Source organism: Dermacentor variabilis, chromosome 7 (assembly GCF_050947875.1).
Source record: "Dermacentor variabilis isolate Ectoservices chromosome 7, ASM5094787v1, whole genome shotgun sequence".
NCBI classification, from domain to species: domain Eukaryota; kingdom Metazoa; phylum Arthropoda; class Arachnida; order Ixodida; family Ixodidae; genus Dermacentor; species Dermacentor variabilis.
The window spans coordinates 20,353,303-20,374,796 of record NC_134574.1 but is presented as its reverse complement, the minus strand read 5'-3'; the positions used below and the strand labels follow the sequence as shown (position 1 = coordinate 20,374,796).

Sequence of the window (21,494 nt, the reverse complement as noted above, 5' to 3'; positions counted from 1 at the left end):
CAGGGCTTCGACACCACACCGCGACACCAACATCGTCCCAGCCGCTGGCCCAGCGCGATATCGCCACTTCGAGCAACAGAACAAAGGCAGAGAACTTTGCGTTGCACTGTCCCACTGCAGGTTATAGCAAATGCGCTGGGATCGAAACCAAAACTGCCAAAAAATACTTGTAGACTAGTTCGCCAGTCAACAGAATGCCAATCCGAAGCCTGTACTTCTCATCATTCCCATGATGGTTGAACGATCGCACCGCCAGATTTCCCTCTAGGTATACTATATGAAACTCTATGGAGAATACGATACGGCACCATTACGCGCGTTAACTACTTAAATGAAGCATTCATTAAGTAGTTGTCGAAAACATATTTTCTAAGCACGATAAGAAACTCCAAGAGTTAATAACAAAAGCAGCCAGGTTCTCTCACCATCCAAGTCTATTACTTTGTCCTACGATATCTGAAATACATTTTTACCGAAATTATTAGATGAACGTTGTGCCTGTAATTATCACATCGTTGCACCTTCAGCAAAAAAAAATGGCTGTGGCTTAGCTAAGGTTAAGCCCAGGATGCGAAGCATACTAGCCTTTATTTTAGTTGTTGAACCACTGTTTAGCCTGGTGAACTGCTGTTGCTTGGCTATATTTGGTTCGGCTAGACGAAGAAACAACTCATGCGTTACTCTGCTTCGCCTTCAAGAGTGGAACGCGACAGCGTTCCCGTCGACCCGCCAAGGGGTGTAAGACAATGGGCTACGGCGCAGCGACTACGCGCCCCGCATTGGACGCGGTGAGCGTCGAGCAACGCAGCGTTCGGCGCGGCAACGAAATGTGCGCCTGAGCAAGCGACGCACGCCTGAGCCTTAGAAACAGCTCGTTTCTAAGGCAACACCGCATTCACTAGAGGCGCTTTTGTACCACTTTGAAGAATCGTACTCGTGGCTCAGTGGCAGCGTCTCCGTCTCACACTCCGGAGACGCTGGTTCGATTCCCACCCAGCCCATCTTGCAAGAGTTGAGCCAAAGCCACCTAGAAACAAGCGCAGCTGCTTATATACCGCCGCGACGCCGCGAGCGACGGCGCGAGTTGGAGCCCCGTTTCTCCTCTGTCGTGACGTCACGGTGTCATGTGGTCAGCCTTGAAGGCGACGCCGCGAACGACGGCGCGAGTTGGAGCCCCGTTTCTCCTCTGTCGTGACGTCACGGTGTCACGTGGTATTGAAGGCGACACCGCCGCGCCTGAGGAGCTGGGTTGAGCTCTAGTAATATGCTTCGCATAAAAATGTATCTAGATCCCACGCACTGTGGTAATCGATGTAAGCCAAGCGTTGTCTGCTGTTTGCGTTCATTGATGTTATTTGGCGGTGATGTTCAAGGCATATGGTAGTCGTGACGTGATGTGAAATGTTACCACGCCTGCACCACTTGTGCTTGTTGTTCTTGCTCCGCTCGACGCTTTTGCGAGGCTCCTTCTATTCGGCACTAAGTGCGCGCTTCGGCGCCATTCGTCGTTGTCACAGAACTGTCCCCCTCTATTCCCTCTATGACATTCTCTCCACCTTATCCCTCTACTTTCGTTGCTGTTGCAGGCAACGTTACTAGACTAGGTTCAGTTGTAAAACTCTCCGTAGGCGCCGTACATTGCGGGTGCCCCCGTGTCTTGACTTGCCGCCAGAGGGCGGGAGCACCGCAGGTAGCTCTACGTGGGCGCAGTAAAGTAGGGCGCAGCTCTGCGTTGGCGAAGCGGCTCGGGTCCTCCGACTTCGCAACTTACGTACTCAGCAAGTGTTTTCATCGATGCGTTTTTAAATGTTTATATAGTCTGGCGTTTAGGAGATCGATTAAAAAACTTTGCGTAGCTGTGAAAATGCTGCGGCGCTGCCCCAGAGTGCGTTGTGGAGTCATTAGTCCAGGGCCGCAGCAGCCGCGGCCGTCCACTATGCTCTATATTGATCAGCTGCTGCTGCTGAGTAGCTGTAAGTAGCTGAGTAGTAGTTGTAATCAGCTGTTGCTACTTAGTACTAGTTAATTATTAATGCGAACGCATGGTACGACTCATGAGGCGATGTTAGCGCGACTACACGATGGTCCAAATATGTCGCGGGAGCCCAAGCAAACCAGTCGAGGCAGTTCACGACACCAGTTAAGGCAGAGTGAATTAGGCGAAGTTAATTAAGGCACAGTTAATTAAAATAGAGTTGAGGCACTCGAACACACGACCATGGGTGTTCATTAAGGCGAAGTTAATCAAGGTATATATAATTAAGGCACATGTTTATTTACGATACAGTTCATTACGACACTCGAACCCACGAGCATTGGTAGAAGTCGAACCCACTTACTTTCGTGGTAATTAAGGCGAAGTTAATTAATGTATAGTTATTTAGGGCACTCGACACCGCGGTCGTTGGTGACAGTTGAGGCCTCGACCTTTGGTGGTGGAAGTGAATTACCTAACTAGGCGAATTATTTAATTAATTAATTCGTCAATTATTTATTAAAGGAACATTGATTAGGCAATGATTAATTAATAAATTACGCATTACCTAACTAGGCGGATTAAAAATAATTTGAATATCTCTAAGCGACGGCAAACAACGTTACCTTGGTTGTGTCCAGCTACGTGGCATTCGCATATATTAAAGCTCTGGCTGAAGTTAGCTGGGACACACGGTATATACACTCTCTCAGCACTTCATTTCGGGATGAAAAAAAAAATGAAGCTAGCACTATTTCTTTCATCAGAGCACCTCATCCACAAGTGCAATGTTGAAACCTATGTGAGCTTTGCTCGCTTGCGAGCAGACTTGCACATTCAGAGTAGGTTCTCGCTGGAGGAACGGATCATAAATATGCGTTGGCGTCACCAAATGAAACTGGATGACACGGCCCGTAAACTCTTCAAAACGTACACGGCATTTAAAACGCACAAGAGTGTCGCAAAAATGCACCGACACTGCAGCAAAACAGGCATGTTTACAACGCGCCAAAATAAATAAACAACGTACAGTGCTTAGTGCGCGTGCGCGCCGTGCGGACCGAGCAAAGTGCGACAGCAGCACCACGAGAGGCGAGGATCGGTGGTGGGTCCACGCAATCACGGGAGCTTGGAAACTGAACCTAGTCTAGTAACGTTGGTCGCAGGTGAGCACGGAGACAAGCGCGGCAGCTCCTGCACTGCGTTTGCTGGGCTTAGGCCTAATGACGGCGTCCAGAGGGTATTGTGCAAATGCGACGCGGCGTAAATGTTTACACGAGCTTCTCGGGTCGTCTTTCTTTGTGCCACACTCCTATCATGTATTAGACAGTTTCAGCACTGCGCTGTGACGATAGGTACGCAGCACGCAAGCGCTTTGCGGAACGTAGCAGCGCGTGTCACGTCAGGGCTTTTGGTACTGCGAAATGCCTACGCACGTAAGCGGGCGGGCGTTGTTAGACGCAAGGCGCGTCGGAGCGCGTTGGCCTCGTCCGCCACTACATCGAACCATAGAGTTTCCTACGCGTCGAAGCATCCGTCGAACTATAGACGCTGTTGATCTCGCCAACGTGCTGTAACGCGTGCGCGCGTTCACGCTACGTCGAACTATATCGAGGCCTCTAAGAGACTCTACTTTTAATACGGGTGCAATACATGAATCGTATCGAGAAAAATAAAAACGGAGTACCGGCTTTCTGAGGCTGCCAGGGTCATTTGCGACGAACGGCGCCAACAGGAGGTCGAGCCTTTCGCGCAAAGAGCGCACACTGAACACTTTCTCAAAAACAAAGCTTTTTTAAAAAGAAACAATGTTTATATATTTTGCTATGCATTCCCACCGTGCAAGATCAAAGAATGGCTTCTGCGAGTTCACGCAGCAAAGCCAAATCGTACGCCATTAGACAGTTTTAGTAGTGCGTACGTTGCGTACGTAACGGCGTTGTGTACGCAAGATCGCCACGTCCTACAAAATGCGCATGTGCAGAACGCAACACGAACGGTACGTGATGTGTACGCGGCCGCGGCGTACGCACGCATGCGATTCTTGTGTGCGCCCCTATGATAATGGTCATGACCTTTATGTTTCCTGTATGTTTCCTTCATGTACCCTGCGTGACCTTTATGTTTCCTTGTCCTTTATGTGAACTTGAGGAAACATACTTTGTGTTTACGGCATGTTTACGGCATGTTTACTCATCCTTTCTTAGAACTCGAGGAAACGAACTTTATCTTTCCTGTAGGATGTGTCCTTTGTGTTTGCGGCAGGATGTTACCTGTGTGTGCACTCTATGTTACCTGGCTGTGTACTCCCTCTGTGTTTATGGCAGGATGTTACCTTAGTGTGCACTCTATGTTACCTGGTTGTATACTCCCTCGAGTGCACGTCCAGATAACATGTAGTGCACCCAGTGATTATCTTTTAACACATCCTAGAAGTATTGGCATATCCAAGTAAAAAAATGGGGGGAGGCGCCTGCCTCCCCTTCCCTGTCTATCTTGGCCGCATTCGATGCACAGCACATAATACGTACATCAAAGCCCCATTCAGTGAATTATCTCTCGCGACAAATAACGACTGCGCGGCGGCGGCTGGAGACGTGGTGGCACGACACGCAGTGCTCGATGGCTTGCGGGACATGAAACCGAAAACGAAGCGGACGCCTCCGGGTCTAATCTGCCGCTTTGCTATGAGCGTATATGAATATACAACCTACCATTTAAGTAGCTGTTCGTAGTGTTATATTGGTTTCATGATAGCGTCATTACACGTAAATATAATAAGTACGTTACGATTGTCTCTATATTACGCTCGTTAAGATTTCTTTGCAGCCCTCTGCGGAGAATAGCGCTGCCACCTCCAAAGCTGAACTGGAGCTGGCGCTAACTTTCAGAACGCCTAGTTCGAAAGAACGCAGTGAAATTCAATGTCTATAACGTTTCTGATGCTCTAAACCGGAAAAAGAAAACTTTAACTTTGGGAGACACTGCTCCCTCAAAACCGTGGTCTTCTAAGCACTTTTTGACATGTTGCTTTTTCTACGTTATTTCTTTTTTCAGCCCTCGGCCTGTTATGATACCTTTTCTCTACTACTCACACAAATTATGCAAAAAAGTTCGCTAACTCAACAAAGCTGAACCGGCGGTCGAAGCTAAATGTGCCTTTCTTTTCAAAACTGCGAGTGATTGCTGTAGCAAAATAGCAAAGTGGGCGAGTTTGTTAGGATTCATCGTACTTTCAGCAACAACGCAAAAGCAACGAGGAGACAAGGAAGAAACACTCTCAAGAAACAGCGTCGTGTTTGTCCCTTTTGTCCGTGTCCCATTCGCGCTGCTATCAAAAGTACGAGTCATTGCTGTGTAGACATTAGCAGGGGTAGTACATCAGCGTGGATCCCGTGAATGCTTGCTTTGGTGTGCCACTGAATAAATTATAATTCTCAGTTGGCTGAGTATGAAAGTTGTGTGCGGAGTATGGACGTATCTGTTTGGTTACTCGAGCATGCAAGCAGTACGGCTGTTTCACTTTGGCCGAAGATCCAGCTCCCGCTGCAAGCCAGCCATCGCCAAGTTTTGTCGCATTTATTCCTTACGCTACGCGGAAATATGATTCTACCTATTCAAGATAAAGCTTCACATTCTCAAAAACACGCCAGTGAGCGCCATGAGAAGCGTGCGTGTGTGTGGTGATCCCGAATTTCTGATCGGTGGGTCTCGCAGCTATCGCGGCTGCCCGTAAACCGTCCGCCATCCCATGCAGACGGAGCTGCATATGTTACGCGCTGACTGGCTCGTGTCCGCCGGCAAAACTTCACGCATAGTTCGTCTAAAATCTGTGTATATGCTTAAAAAACAAGGCAGCACACCAACGCACTTTAAACTCAATAAGTTGTGCTTAAATACCAGCCTTCCTTCCAGCTACGACTCGCCCTCAGTAACAAAATTCAATCTCGAACAGCACGCCCTAGAAGCAAATGTAGATCTCGGAGGCGAAATTCACTTGTTAACCGCAGTGCGACGCTCCCGAAGTGTGACGTTAAAAGCTTGGTGGCGCAACCCAGCGACACGTTCCAAAGGGGACGCTCATAATATCCATCCATCCATCCGTTAATGCCCGGTAAAATTACTGGTTGATATATTGAGCTGGGCCACGTTGTGTTGATTACAGTGGTGAGAGTGCTCGTTGCAGTTAGACGGTAATTAAATCGTATTTTAGAAGTGCATAAACAAAATGTGATCCATATCGTGTGCATTAACCATCAGGAAACTCCTGGACTCGTGTAACGCTGTTATCTCGCCTAATGTTTTCTGTGATAAGCGAGTGTCTTCCGTGTACTACAGCTCCCGTCCGAGCTGCCTTTGTTCTCGCCTGCCCGCGCGTTCGCTCGTGAAATACCTGGTACTGTGGCTTCAAATTATGGCGCGTGGAAGAATTTGTTAAAAGTTGTGCTTTCGTGTGCTGGTGTTCATCGACAATTCGACAGTGTTCGCGCCAGAAAGAGCGTCGTCGCGTGGTGCCTCTGAGACGAAGGAGCGTTTACTGACCACATGTTGAAGGTAAGCAGGCCTGACGCTTGCGCGCATTCTCGCAGCTTATGGTTCATGTAGTAAGCTATGTGCACTGACAACAGAGCACTTTCGGAGCGGATGTTCTCCACATTGCTGTGCACATTTAGCAAACCGTCTCGCGATGGGAGTTCCCGTGAAATGTATTATTTCTGACAGCTTACTTGCTTTCTGCAGTGATGTGCTACCACCGCTGATTGTTGGGACAGGATGGGCAAACATTTACGTAAACGCTGAAAGCTACTGTTTCCTCGATAGTTTCCCGGCAAGAAATTCTTCCGTGGATATGCATTTCCGTACGTTACGTGTGTAATGTATGTCGATGTGTCGTGGGCATCGCGAGTTGGCATACGACGGCGGTGTTTGACACTTGAACAGATATTAGCTTGCGTGAAGATTATTTTATTGATAGTGTTCAGTTTGAAGTTCAGCTTCGCGAGAAATTGTCTGCATTGTTTGTGTTCTTCGACGTGCTCGCGTATTAGTATTTTATATTGTAGGGCAAATATCGACCTACATTACAACAGCGAAATTTTTTTTTAATCGAGGCATGTCAATCAAACGCTCGTTTTCATTAATATTTTCATCCGAAGAACAGGATCTCAGTTCCTGCGATTGTTAAAGACAGTGGCTTGTAGCACTGTCTAATAAGGGCTGCGATTTTTTTGCGATGCTTTCCGCTCGATGTTTGTCGCTCTTATAACCCACCTTCCACGGCTGGCTGTTCTAGTTAATAACGATAGCGGAATGTCGGTCAGATCAATGAGGAAAAGGAGTATCATAGGAAAAGGCATCGCTACAAAATCGCGGCCTAGGATTTAGACCGTTCATAATCAATTGTTCGTTTGATTTACTAGATATTTAAGTTTTTGTGATGATTTCCCAGGTAGTCTGATGTTTGCTGCTAGTTTTACTCCCTCCTGACTTTTACTATATAACGTGTACCCACTTGAGATATAACTACGAGACATCTGTGCAAGCAGGCACACAAAGGAAGCACACAAATATTAATTGGCCAGTTGCCTACTCCTAAAGCTCATGTACTACTTAGCAGCTGCTGCAATAATGTTTAAAAGAATTTGTGAGCAGTTTAATACCTGAGTGGACTGGCAGCTCAGTCTGTTTAGACAACAATTAGCTAAAAGCTTCTGTGTTGCCCGGATGTTTTTATGAGCTATTTTTGACTGCTCCACGTTTCTTAGCTGTGTGCATACAGGCCAAGCTGTTCTTACTTATATGAATATTTTTGAATATGTGAAAGAGATTGGCTTTTGTTTTGTTTTTCAGGTGCCTCAATTGTGAGCTCTCACCCAAGCACCACATTCCAGAGGTCTGCTGTGAGCAGACGTGGCAAATTGAAGTAACATCCAGATAGTCCAATAAACTAGTCATACTTTCAGACAAACCTTTGTAAAGTATAGTCAAAACTTTCTTCTAAAAGTGGAAGCAATTATCCCACCTGATCTTCCATCCAAACATTACATTTATATTAGTAACAAAGACATAACTAGAACAACAGCATCACTGCACTGAGGAACGTACAGTAGTACTCCAAGTGTTATACTGAAATAATTTATGAAGTCTAATTAGTTTGTAATTTTAGAACAAATTGACATGAATTTCAGTGCCATAGCAGAGTTCTACTCTGTATGCTGCATCATGCAGGGAACGGTAACCTTACAATGAAAAACAATGCAAAACTTTTAAACTCAGAAAAAGGGCATAAATATATAATGTGTACGTGAAACTGTTCATCTATGCATGTCTGCATAAAATACAGGATTTAATCACTGGGGCCACATAAAGGATGCATAAAGGTAGGACATACGAACAAAACATAAAAGCAGTGGCCAAATTTGAACATAGAGGAAACATAAAGTACGGTAACATAAGGGATACATAAAGCGAGGACATATGAAGGAAACATAAAAGCAGTGGTCAAATTTCAACATGGAGAAAACATATTGGACATTACCATTTTCATAAGGGCGTACGTAGGGAGCCCTGCGTGCTACTCTCGTGGTTCTCGTTTGTTCGGGAGAGCACGAGACAAAAGAGTTTTGCAAGATGGCGGCGTCGAAGGCGACCAACGGAAGGCTGTACTTTGGATGGCCGACGATTTGGTTTTGCTGTGTTAATTTAACGCGCCGAAGCCATTCCCGGATACTGCATGGTGGGAATCCATAGCAAAAAAATAATAATAATAAATAAAATAAAATACTAACTTCGTTTTGAGAAAGTGTTCAGTGTGCGCTCTTTGCGCGAAAGGCTCGACCTCCTGTTGGCGCCGTTCGTCGCAAATGACCCTGGCAGCCTCAGAAAGCCGGTACTCCGTTTTTATTTTTCTCGATACGATTCATGTATTGCACCCGTATTAAAAGTAGAGTCTCTTAGAGGCCTCGATATAGTTCGACGTAGCGTGAACGCGCGCACGCGTTACAGCACGTTGGCGAGATCAACAGCGTCTATAGTTCGACGGATGCTTCGACGCGTAGGAAACTCTATGGTTCGATGTAGTGGCGGACGAGGCCAACGCGCTCCGACGCGCCTTGCGTCTAACAACGCCCGCCCGCTTACGTGCGTAGGCATTTCGCAGTACCAAAAGCCCTGACGTGACACGCGCTGCTACGTTCCGCAAAGCGCTTGCGTGCTGCGTACCTATCGTCTAGGCGCAGTACTAAAGCTGTCTATTGAAAGCGACACCCTTGCGATGGTCGCCTTTGATACCGCCATATTGCGAACCTCTTTTGTCTCGCGCTCTCCCGAACAAAGGAGAACCTCGAGAGCTGCACACAAGGCTCCCCAAGTGCAAGAATTGGATGCGTCTGTGTGCAGCGGCCGCGTATGCATCATGTACCGTTCGTGTTGCGTTCTGCACACGCGCACTTTGCAGGACGTAGCGATCTACGTAGGCAACGAACGCAGTAGTGAAACTGCCTATTATCGCGATATCGTTAATGGCCCCGCGTCACAGAACATCCTCAGAAACCATTCTGAACCACACCCAGGTAGTCCCGCCACGTGGCTCACTCCTTGTATTACATTCTTAGAAGGAGCACGAGACCAAGGTGAAAGCGAGAGCCAACGTTTCGACAAGTGGACTTGTCTTTTTCAAGCCAAGGCGAGTCCACTCGTCGAAACATCGGCTCTCGCTTTCAGCCTGTTCTCGTTTAGCTCATCGTCTTTAATTTCGATCTGCCGGCTTCCCCCTGTTTTGCCTGGATTCTTTACAAAGGTATTCCTTGGAATTTTGAGAATGACAGCTCATAAACAAATCTCATGAAACAAAACACCGACAGCACATGCCCTTTATTTGTGCCATGTCTCAACCACGTCCCAACACTGCCGGCGTTAGCTGCGTGCAGGGGCGCTATAACGTATACACCCTATCCAAACGTTCCTATTCTAATTCTGCAATCAGCCCTCCGCAATTCGTAAAAACTTTCTTTGGGCCAGTCCAACTTGTCTGTCATGCGACGCCACGAAAACCGCCAAAGCTCACCATCTGATATGACGTGTACACAGTGATTATGCATGATTTGACAAAATAAAGGAAAAGTAGTTATTTCTGATTCGACGCCTTTTCGCCATTAGCCCTGGGCTATTGGTCAAAAGTTTTCGGGCTGCACCCACTTTACCCGCCTGTCACGCGACGTCACCAAACCACAAAAATTCAGCGCGTCGAAGCGAGGTCTACGCGTTGAAGGTGCATTAATGTTCCGAACAGTACTGGATTTTCATCCGAATGGCCGCAGGCTGCCCTGTTCCGAAAGGAATGAAAGATGGCTGCCGCCGATCACTGATACACTGGCTACTCGCACCTGTCGGAGAGCATGGGTTTATTTGCGTAAAATATATATATTTTTTTGTGTGTGGCCGTGTAACCTTTGCGGGCACGTTCGGCACCTTTAGGACCTCGTTCTGCCAACTCTTCTTTGCTGAGGATCCGTTTTAGCATCATTCTTAAGCTTCCGTTTCATGCTGCCGCGATTTTTGACCAGCCCCCGCCAGCTAAGTAAGGGAAAGCCGAACAATCGCATACGCCGGCACCACTCTCTTCAACCAGTTATCGATATTCAGTGCAGTGGCTCGGCCCAATAGAATCCCTCTCCACGTGAGCGTGCTCCTCGCCTGTTGTCAGCCAATTAGACAAGGCCGGACTGTCAGCGCAGGCAATGTTATTCGTTTTTCAAGCAAACAAAAGTGACCTCCTATGAACAAGGAGAGCGTTTGATTGGTGCGTTCAGACAACCCTGCGGGTGACTGCCCGATGCTTGTGTCGGCGGTTACGCTAATTTGACGTCAGGAGATTAGAATAAGAACATATTGGAATAGTTTTACGTTATAGGGCCCCAGGACAGCAGCAGCACCAGCAGCAGCAGCAACGGAAAAGTCGAAGAAGGAGGCAAAGAAAGCTTAGCTTTAAAAACGCCATAGTAGAAAACAATGTCTCACCATCCATAGCGTGTTTTGGAGTCACTTCGTAACACGGACGACGGCAAGCGTTAGCTCTCCTGATGTCTTGAGAGTAATGCTCCTGACGGTCATGCCTTCCAACAAGAATTCGCTCGAGCGCCAGATTTGAGACAGAGCGTGCCTCGGGCTCATTGAACAGTTTCCAAATACTGGTTTGGTTTCGCGGCACCGCGCACGCAGAGCATCACTGTGTCATCCGGGCAGCAGATACACGAAGGCACCGGGTTCACGTCTGTCCATCGATGGAACAACTTCGCGAAACATACCCACGAAGAGGGTCACAAGCAAAACCAGACTCTGGAGGTGTGCACCTATATAGTTTGGCAGGTGTGCTCGACGGCGTTGCTCAGCTATACGAGTGAAGCCAGAGTGGCGTATTGGTCGCCGCTCTCTCGGTGTGCGCTGGTTACGCGATGAGCGCTTCGTTCCGCGCACGTTTTTTGCCGCCCGCATGCACAGCTAGCGAAGGGAGCGCGCGCTATATTTACAATGCCTCGCGGCAATCGACAGTCGCGGCGCGCTGCGCAGGCGACGAAGGTGGCGCCGCTCGCCTGGCAGTCAGCCGCCCCGTGGTGCGTCGCGTGTGCGTGCGTTTCTGGGCCGCGGCTCGCGACGTGGCGCTGTGCCTTTCCACGAAACGGCTGCTGCGGGATGCCGTTGCTTTTCCTGGGGCGCTAACGACGCGGCGTCTCCAGAATCCGCGTGGCTCCCAAAGCCATTAGCCTCGTCTGTAAGCACGACGACGCAATCGCAACCCTCGCAACCGGCGTCACTCCGATATGGCGACGCACGGTCTTCTTGTGCGGCGAACGTAACCCGTGGCCATGACCGCCCAGGAAAACGCAGGCAGAACGCGTTGTAGAAATAGCTCACGACTAACCGGCTAAACCGGATCCTGCAGCGAACGATGTCGATGCCACAGCCAGAATATTCCTCTAGTATTTTAAATTGAGTATAATTAATAGTATAAAATGATTTTATTTTAATTTGTTTCTCTCGTGTCGAAGAAACACACAATGCAGAAGCTATTGGTATACTCTAGGCAAATTAAGTGGCAGAAATATACCAGCAAAGGAAATGAATAAAAAAAAATTGAGGAGCCATTCCACTCTATGCAGGTGGATGACCAGCGAAGCTCATCACGCAGGGTAGACAAGGGTAAATGTATTTTCATCATCTCGTAATCGCAGTGACGATAGCTTTGTGATTACTATGATATACACCGATTGGCTTGGTTACAACACCAGGCAAATTCTTGGCCAAAGTTATACCTATACACGACGTTACCTGAGTGATTTGGATTGGTGTGGCACTTCAAAGGAAACTGTTCTACAACAAATTGAGTAAACGATTTCTTGTCTGGTTTTAAAATGTCCACATTGAAGTCCCCAACAATGATCACAGGGGTAGTGTCATCATGGTAGTGCCATCATCACCCATGCGAAGTGCGTGGTCCTGAATTTCGCGATATCACACTTCGGTGTCTCTGGTGATACACAGCGCATATCACAATTTCGTGTTTCTTTGGTACGGCCCACACATCCCGACAGTAGGTGGTACTGCCCTCTTGCAAGTAAAAAGAAACATTTTGTCCTTTGTGCGTAAGGCAACGCCTGCTGCTTGTGAGTCCTGTGCCGTTCACAAACGATTCCATTGTACAGATCGAATTGAAACAATCGATCTTGATTTGTTTATTTCATTTATTATTAATTATTAGTCCAGTTACCCCCCCCCCCTCCACGAATATGTTACGGAAATGTTGCGAGTATATAAAATCTATATTTACAATAAATACACAGGATGAGTCAAAATAGTTAAGGTGGCTGGCCACCAAGAACACGCAGCAGCCATCCCCCCCCCCCCCCCCGTCTCCCATCTTCTTCTCGCTCCGTTCACCCTTCCGTAACAGTAATATTATTAGGTGCGGAGCGCTTGAAGCCTGATTCACCTCCACTGCAGGTCGGCCCGGTAATGTACTATCGCCGCGATTGGGCCATCCTCATGTACGTTATCTTTATTGTTGACGCACAAACATGAAAAAAAGAACATGGAACCCTCGCCACATGCAGCTTCGCTCAGAACGTCTCCATTTATTGCTGCACATTTCTGAGTGAAATACGAATTTCTTATGTGATAAAAAACGGAGTCTAGTAGAAGTTCCTCGACTCGTCCTTCAACTTAGGGATAAATAAAGCTGCTTGAGCGCAGCGAAATACGAGGACGAAGGAAGGGAGACCTCTATCGTATCTCACTGACCTCAACCACATTTGCCAAAGGTGCACCGACGAGCCACACGTGGCCGGTCTTCGTGCCGATAAAGGGGCAGGAAAACGCCCACTGACGCGCTTGTCAGAACGTTGGGTTGATGCAAACAACCTGAAGCAACACGGCGGCGACTACAAATTTCCGTTGCTGCAGGTGAGTGGACTATATTTGTCCTTTTACGCAGTTTGTAAGTGCGCCTCAAGAAGGCCACCAGCACACGCAAGAAACATTAATGGGTGAGGCAGTGATGCTGACGTCGCGTAGTGTCGGGAAGTAATGCCGGAGAGTGTCGTAGCCTATTTTGGCTTTCCAGTAAAATGAAAAAAAAAAGTGTAAAGTTCGTTCGCAGAAGATTCAGCAGATATATTGGGAGACAGCGGTTTACTGCATGCACGCTGAGCGCCGTAGTGACATTACAGAAGCATCGATGGCAAAAGCATGGGCTATTCAATAACGAGACAACGTAGGCGGGGTTATTAAGGCACTAACACTGCATATTCTTTCATGGAAGTGAAGACAATAATTTTTACTATATACGCGCTTTTAAGAAAGCTTGGCGCCTAAGAATGGTCCGGCTGCACCTTTACAAATAGCAACACATCCAATGAAGGCTACAACAATGAAAAAAACTACAGAAAAACACACTCAACCTTTATGTAAACTCACATAATTAGGTAAGAAGCACTCAACCTTAATTTCAAGTGGCATAAGCACTCACACAATAGACCTCTCACAAAAAGTGTCCAATAAAGAAGACACTCGTGGTCCACTTACAAAAGCAAAGTGCAGAATTGGGCCGGTTGGTGCCTGTTCAAGGAAATCAAACCACGCTAAAGACGGAGCGCATGAACTTACGCCCCGGCGGCACATCACGAAAACGCGGTGGCGCTGTCCTCGGCAGCGACTTCCGCACGGTAGGCCATCCGACGCCGCGTGCGTCTAATTGTCGTACAAAAATCCCTCACGTGACCTGATCCTAGGTGCCTAGGGACAGGATCGTTTAGGGACTTTTGAGAAGGCATGATGGTTGCGCCGAGCGACGCCGCGGCGTGTTCGTTCTCGGCGTGATCGTTCACCGGCTCGCGCGGACCGCGCGTTGTTCAACGTTGCTTATGTGATTGTGCTTGCGTTGCTTGTGTGTTGGTTGTAGCGTTGTAGGTACTTAGCGGGAAAGCCGCGAGTAGTGGTGATGCGACAGCGCGGCTTTCGCCTCGGTGAGCTCTGGCAGTACAGAATCTGCGTTGTGTGACCCGTGCTTCCTTGACAATTGAAATGTCGAAGTGGCCTAGCGCCTCGGCAGCGAAGTTCTGCGAACCGCGATGCCGTGGCGTGCGTTGAATCTCCGGCCCACGCCGACCGCTGGTCGTGTGTCTCCGCAGTGGGTTCAGTATTTGTTGGCTAAAAGTCGCGCAGTAGTAGTGGTGTGGCATGTCGGCTTTAAGTCTCGGTGAACTCTGGCGGTGTGAGATCCGTATTTCTGAAGAATTCATTGGTGCTGACGATTGAAATATTCGAGTGGCGTAGCGCCTCGGCAATGCAATTTGCGAACCGGCGCTGTGCAGCAGCGTCGTCGTGTTCGCCCCTTTTCGGCAGCGTCATCACATCGCACATGCACTTTTACTTGACGGAACTCGTAGGCGGAGGTATTGCACGTGTGTTTCGCCACGACTTACGTAAGTAATATAATGCTTAAGGTGGTGTTTGCTCACAACTGTTCATGCGTCCTTGAAATAGGGCAGCGCATGTTTTCAATCGTGTTCAGCGCTAGTGCACTATCCGTCACTTCATGTGATTTACTTTTATCATGGGCTTTACGACAATTATCGCGTCGTGCTGTGAACATAACGGAGCTTTAGTAATGTCACATGATCTGCCAGAATTCCACGAAATGCAGAGCAGATGTTTAATATTATTCCTACTAAGGGCGCGATAAGCACAGTGAGGTGGAGCCGAATACTGTGCCCTGTAATCTTCAGCTGCATTTGTGCCCGTTTTTCGCGCTCTTAGTTTTAGCAACGGGACGCAGGGTTCGGTGCAAAGTTGGGACGAATGAATGTGTATATACGTCTGCAATAACTTCACCGCAACACTTTTGTTACCCTGAACATACTGCCCCGCCCGCTTTACTATAATCTCAGGTGCTCTCGAACTCTCTATTTGCCGGTATTTTTTATTTTCACGTGCTGAATGGTCCTACCGCAATACATATATATAGTGAGGTGAAGCTGATTAATGTTGCCAAGTGCTTTGACAGTGTCAGATCTAACAGTTATAGAATGACATGGCCAATACAACAGCTCACACCTTCACTTTAACAATTCTATTAGGACTGTCAAACTAATCTTACGGCACAGAAAAGCAACGTAAACACCTCAAGAGTTGATTAGCAAGTAATACTGGAAAGTTCAAGTCTAGTGACCAAGGGTGTGGTGAAGTGCTTTAAACATTCAACCAACACACCTTAAGTGCTTAAAATTTTCTAGCATATTGATGCAGGCTGATCAGACTTACTTTGATATTGGTTGTTTTACAATGAAAATAATAGTACTGCATAAGAGGACGCAAGCGACTCGTGTGCTGCTTGGTTATGCAAACCACATGGGTGCCAGAAATACCCAAACATGGTGCTTGTTTACACACGCTGCTTGCGTCCACTAATCTAAAGCTCTCTAATGTCAGCAGTATAAAGAGAGGCTGTAAAAATATGGCTTTAAATTTCAGAACTCCAATTTTGTTTCTTCTGTACTTGTACAACCTATGGTTTCGTGACAGCATCTGCCTAGCTCATTGCCACATTTTGCAACAAAAGCAGTGATGATTCAGTCAGAGTTGCCTGTCCTAATATTACTCCAATAATTCTTTAAACAGTTCATTTTTTAAGCGCGAAGCATGTCATGCCCAACTAGAAAATTAACCATGCAATAATCTACTAGAAGTGGCTAAAAAATCAGCAGTCTTCTGAAGTCAGCTTGATTTGCAGCTGCTAAAATTGGCTATTATTGAATTAGGGCAAGGAAGAAACTGCTTGAATAAACATATGTCTCATCAGAAAGTTGCGGTGGTGTGCTGCAGGCTAAAAGCCGTTTTGGCATTGGTCTACCTCTGTCCCAAAACCAGGCACCACAGCCAAGGCGACTTCACTTGGCTTTGACAGCTTCAAATTCGCTTTCACAAGCACGTAATACTCAATCGAGGTGAGCTCAATGCACATCACCCACACTGGGGATGCAAAGACATACGGCCAAGAGGATGCCACCTTGACGAAGCAGACACCACAGACTTCGAATTAACAAATGACACCAACTATCCCAACTGGTATACCCTCCATTCAAACCAGAAGGGCAGTACACTTACCTAGCATGGGCAACTAGGGCCTTCATCCAGAGTGTCAATGCGACTCTGCCCCAAGAGGAAGCGACCATTATGTGATATAATACTTGATGTAGGGGTGAAAATGTGCCACATATAAAAATCGGGGTTTCAGGCTGGGACCATTTCCGTGATGCACTTGAGTGTGCAGAATGTGAAGGTGTTGAAGAATTGCTAGCAACACGCATCCTTTACACACTGCAAAGAGCGACATGCTAACTAGAGCTTACTGGGCGCGTCATTTAAACATATAGGCCTCAGTAAGCTGTAACACATTCTTGGCTATAACAGGATGCACTAAATACTGTAATAGTACTATTGAAAACATGCTGCTCGATTTTCAGTGCACATCTGAGAAACTTGAGGAACAAGCGGCAGATGTTTTCCCCGACCACCTCACAGTGACTGACCGTCGCCTGAGTTGTACGCACCTTAATGACCACTTGCCAAGGAAGGAATGGAAAGCCTCTGTATACGATGGCAGAACCTGTTGTTGCTCTCGAGCATGTCAACACTTAAAGTGCACATGGCAAAGATGGAGTCATTTTTCAGATGTTGAGGAATCTTGCCGAAACAAGGAGGCAAGCACTATTGCTTGTAATCAATGAAATCTGGAATATTGGAATTCCCCACTAAGTGGAAACACTTGGTCATGATGCCACTACCGAAACCAGGCAAGAAACCTGACACCATAGACAACCTTTGATCAGTCTCACTCACATTGACAGTGTGCATATTGACTGAAGGAATGTGCCTCGCGAGGCTGAGCCAGCATCTGGGAAAGACAATAGCCTCTTTCTGCATCAAACCATCGTCAATGCCAGCCGCTTTGGTGGAAAGATGTATTGGTTCTTAGTCACAGTCCAACCAAGAAGGATGTTGAGCACAGTCTGCAATGAGGAGGTACTGGTGGCCTTTCGTGAAGCCTGCCCAGTCATTAGTGGTGTGAAAGCCTCTAATGCAACCATATGTTTGAATATGAAGTTATAGTAAACAGCCAAAGACTTTTACCAACTGCACAGGTGGAAATGCAGGTAAAACCCGGACCAGCACACTTGGTTGCAGGAGTGATTCGCTGATGAGGTAAGAAGGTGACTTAGCAGTTGGTGATAAGGCACACCGAATGCAGGTATGCGCAGTATGTATACATACTGTTAGGCTGAAACAGATTTTCTCCAAAGCAATATCAAAAGCTCAATTTTGTTTAGGATGCCACTCATGTGCTTTAGGTAAGTGTGGACATCATCATCATCAGTCTGGTTACACCCACTGCAGCGCAAAGGCCTCTCCCATACTTCTCCAACTACCCCGGTCATGTACTAATTGTGGCCATGTTGTCCCTGCAAATTTCTTAACCTCATCCGCCCACCCAACTTTCTGCCGCCCTCTGCTACGCTTCCCTTCCTAGCAGTGTGGACAGGGTTATATACAGCGGCATAGGCAAATGATACAACTAGGTACAGCTGTTGTGCACAATATTTTTTTCTGGACTAAATTCTTGCTCCTTGAACTCATTCGAGATCATTAACTGTAGCACCAAAGTAGTGGAACACTACCGAACAAAGGCATGTAGCGTGCACATCTCAATTCTTCTTATGCCAGTCTTCTTTTTTACACCAATAGCTGCTATGGGCCAACTCCCCTGGTTCTGATGTGTACTGGTGTTGTCACTCTAATTCCCAAATTTATTGCTAGAATATTGCAGATAAAGTTCTTATTGTGATGTGTGGATTCAAACATATGATCAAAAGATTGGCAGTCCACAATTCTACATTTCAGCCACTCTGCTGAAGGTACAGTCGTGGCGAATACCGATCCTGGAGAGTGCGATCTAGCCAACAGGTGCCATGATTGGCTAACACCTGTTCAGTGTCTGCGTGCTGTATATAGAGCTGACGTCCACGCCTTCAAATTCTTAGTCATCACTTTCCCCACTTGTGAAGGCAGTACTATGTTAATTTTTCTTTGTGAAGGCAGTACTATGTTAATTTTTCTTCTTACATGTAATGACAGTGATTGGGTGCATCTGCTTTATTAATCTTCTAGTGCTTGGCTTCTCAGATTTACTGGATGGGGCTGGTTGATGGGGCAGAGCGAGAGACCTAGCAATGGGTAGCTCAAATATAGATTTGAGAAAACCAAATTAATTCAGCAGTAAGAAGCTAAAGGGTTGTTTTTCTGGAGACCAGAGACCAAGTCTGGATGTGAAAGAGGAGGAACAAAACTTGTCTTTCCGCTTCAACACTGGGAGGCACAACTCCCACTTATTTTACTTTAAAGGAGATTACTGACTTGCACTGGCAAGTGTTCACTTCAACAAACACCGAATGAAGCAAGCTTCCTGCGCATATTTCACCATTTATTGCATCACTTTCACAGTATGAGTGAAACTCCAATTTTCGTTATGCCACAACTTGCCCAATCTTGTGTTTTGCAGTAGGATTTTAGCAGTGCTATTAAGGCACTTACATATTCGTGAATAGTAGTAGAGAAAAAAAGTAAGAAAACAGTGGCTCTTTGTGCATCGACTATGCATGCACCTGGTGCTCTCATGTCCATTTTTTCCCCTATCTGCTAAACCATTCTAAACAAGAAAAGCTCATACACAATTATTGTGCAGAGTCAGACAACTAAACCAGTATCCTTGGTAAGCAAGGTTTATTTATTTGGTGACATTTTCTGTGGCCCTGCTATTGGGCTTTCTTTTCATCCTTTTCCGCTGTGCAGATTCATTAAGAAGTGACAAGACAGTTTGACAATTTTAATCATTGAAAGACTTAGCGAAACCTTTTCTGGGTTGTTTTTCCTTGCTTTCAGACTCTGCACATTGCCTTTTAAGGCATGTTTCGAGTGTTTCTTTTGTTTATGGAGAGGGCATGTTAACATCTTTTACACCATGTCAATTATGTGGTGCCATAGTGTGTTCTTGGATGGAGTCTTGCCCTTTCATTCAGTACAATATAATGTCGTTTTTTGTGTCGTAGGCTGTTTTACATTTAAGTATGAGTGTAGCATTTCGCTAAGTTTTGCCTCTGTCACCCAAGCTTGCTACCCACTGCTGTTGACATGTGACACACATGTGACTTTTGTTCAATAAAAGGAAGTCTGTCACTTATCCTGTGCACTGGTTGTCTTTTTGAATTACAATTTGTTGCCTATATTAGTTCTTTTGTTGTATCTCAGATTAGGAATGGCTATCACAGTTGACATCATTTAATCATATTGCACACAATGTGGATAATATGTACTTGCAATATATGGCCTCCATAAATAGAAGTTAATTCAAGAATAGTGCCTTTGCATGGTGGGGCAGCCATGAATTGTAGCTATAAGTTACCAGCACTGCAAGTAGCACTGTTTGTGCAGAATATAGTTCAACTCTACTACTTTCAAACATCATTGTTTTTATCTGCATTTGTATAGCTCCAGTTCCTGTGAACAACACGCATCTGGCGTAAGAGTGGCTTGCACCTGCACTGGGGCCCAATGAATAGCCAAATTTCTGCCCGTTTTCATGTTATTAGCATACTAGTTGAGGCAGTCGTTCTTATAGTAAACTGTTTGCGCAGTGTAGAAGCCACTGCGGGTGTCAGGATCTTGTACACATCTTCAGCTTTGCAGGGGACACAGCATCTGGCACATAGTTTGTCACAGGCCATGTTTTTGGGGCAAGTTGGGTTTACTCACTTGCAAAGAGAGAACCATGCTTGTTGGATATGAATTAAACCGCCTGTACACTCGGTGGCCTTCTTCATTTTGTGTGACATATATGGTTATAGCTACTCTAGCTTTATGCACTTCTTGTCTGGCAGCAGTTTTGCTTTTGAAACACTCAGGATAGCTTTCAGCAAGCTGGACAGGAATAGCACTGAAAAACCAGCAGATGTTAATTGTTGCACTTGTCATGCGAAGCTTCCTACAGTATGATGAGGACGGAAATTAATGAAGGTGTTCCTCAAGGCCTTCTAGCTTGTCATGAGTTTGGAGCAACGTGACGTATAGCACTTTTCTGATCGCATACTATAGGTTCAGCAGGTGTGGCCATGGTTGAAGTGCAGTGCAAGGTCAAGAAAACAGATATCTATGAGCAGCACACTGGTAAAGGAGACGCTGGGAAAACTAGTGGGAACCCTGTTGAACATCTAATTGACCAAGTTGCTGGCTTCATCAGGCAAACTGTGATAAAGAGAAGGAAGTCATCAACACATCAGAAGGTTTTTGCGTATAGGCACTGCTAAGGTTCTCAGGCACGTCTCTTGTAACACGCCAACAAATCTTAGTGCGCAGGCTATGCATGACCAACTACATATGCCTTCTGTTTGGACAAAGAACTGCTCATTGTAACTGATGAAGATGGAGTGGACAAAAAAAACGGCAGCTCCACTAATCTGGTTTCACTGGTATCAGCAGTGCTTTGTAAGTATGCATCGCCATACTCCCCACTGCCTTCTTGGTTGACATCAGCAAGGACCGGCTTGAGGCAAGGGGTAATATACATCTTTACAAGCTAAAAATGCATGCATGCATGGAGCGCACATTGTGTCCAAAAAGTAGGCACTTCACAGGGGCACTGGAGAAGAAACAGATTATTGACAGTGGCCAAAGGCAAGCTTATCTGCTACTAAACACCCAACACTGTTGCCATGTGACACCTCTGAAACAATCCTTCTGAAAGAAGAAATCATCCTCGTGCATCCATAAAGAGGGCGGATAGGCAAAGCCCCTTCAGCAATGCTGCCAGCTTCAAAAGGCCCACTTGGCACATCCTGAATGCTTCCTTCTTAGACTTTGCTGGGTGCAAGCATTCTACTGTCCAAAAGTTGTCATTGAGAGCACTGTTGGTTTG

General features: G+C 46.5%; 1 protein-coding gene across 7 annotated transcripts in view; it reads right to left on the bottom strand.

Annotated features, from left to right (window-relative positions):
• Nucleotides 1–21,494, bottom strand: part of LOC142587361 (Kv channel-interacting protein 4-like) — a 323,816-nt gene that overhangs the window by 187,571 nt on the left and 114,751 nt on the right. The window contains exon 1 of one of the 7 annotated variants that reach the window (XM_075698309.1): nt 10,994–11,481. The exons of the other annotated variants lie outside the window; for them this stretch is intronic. Within the exon in view, the coding sequence (XP_075554424.1) occupies nt 10,994–11,000 (7 nt within the window). The 5' untranslated portion in view covers nt 11,001–11,481. Of the gene's footprint in view, nt 1–10,993; nt 11,482–21,494 lie in introns of those variants that run through there. 7 annotated transcript variants of the gene reach the window in all.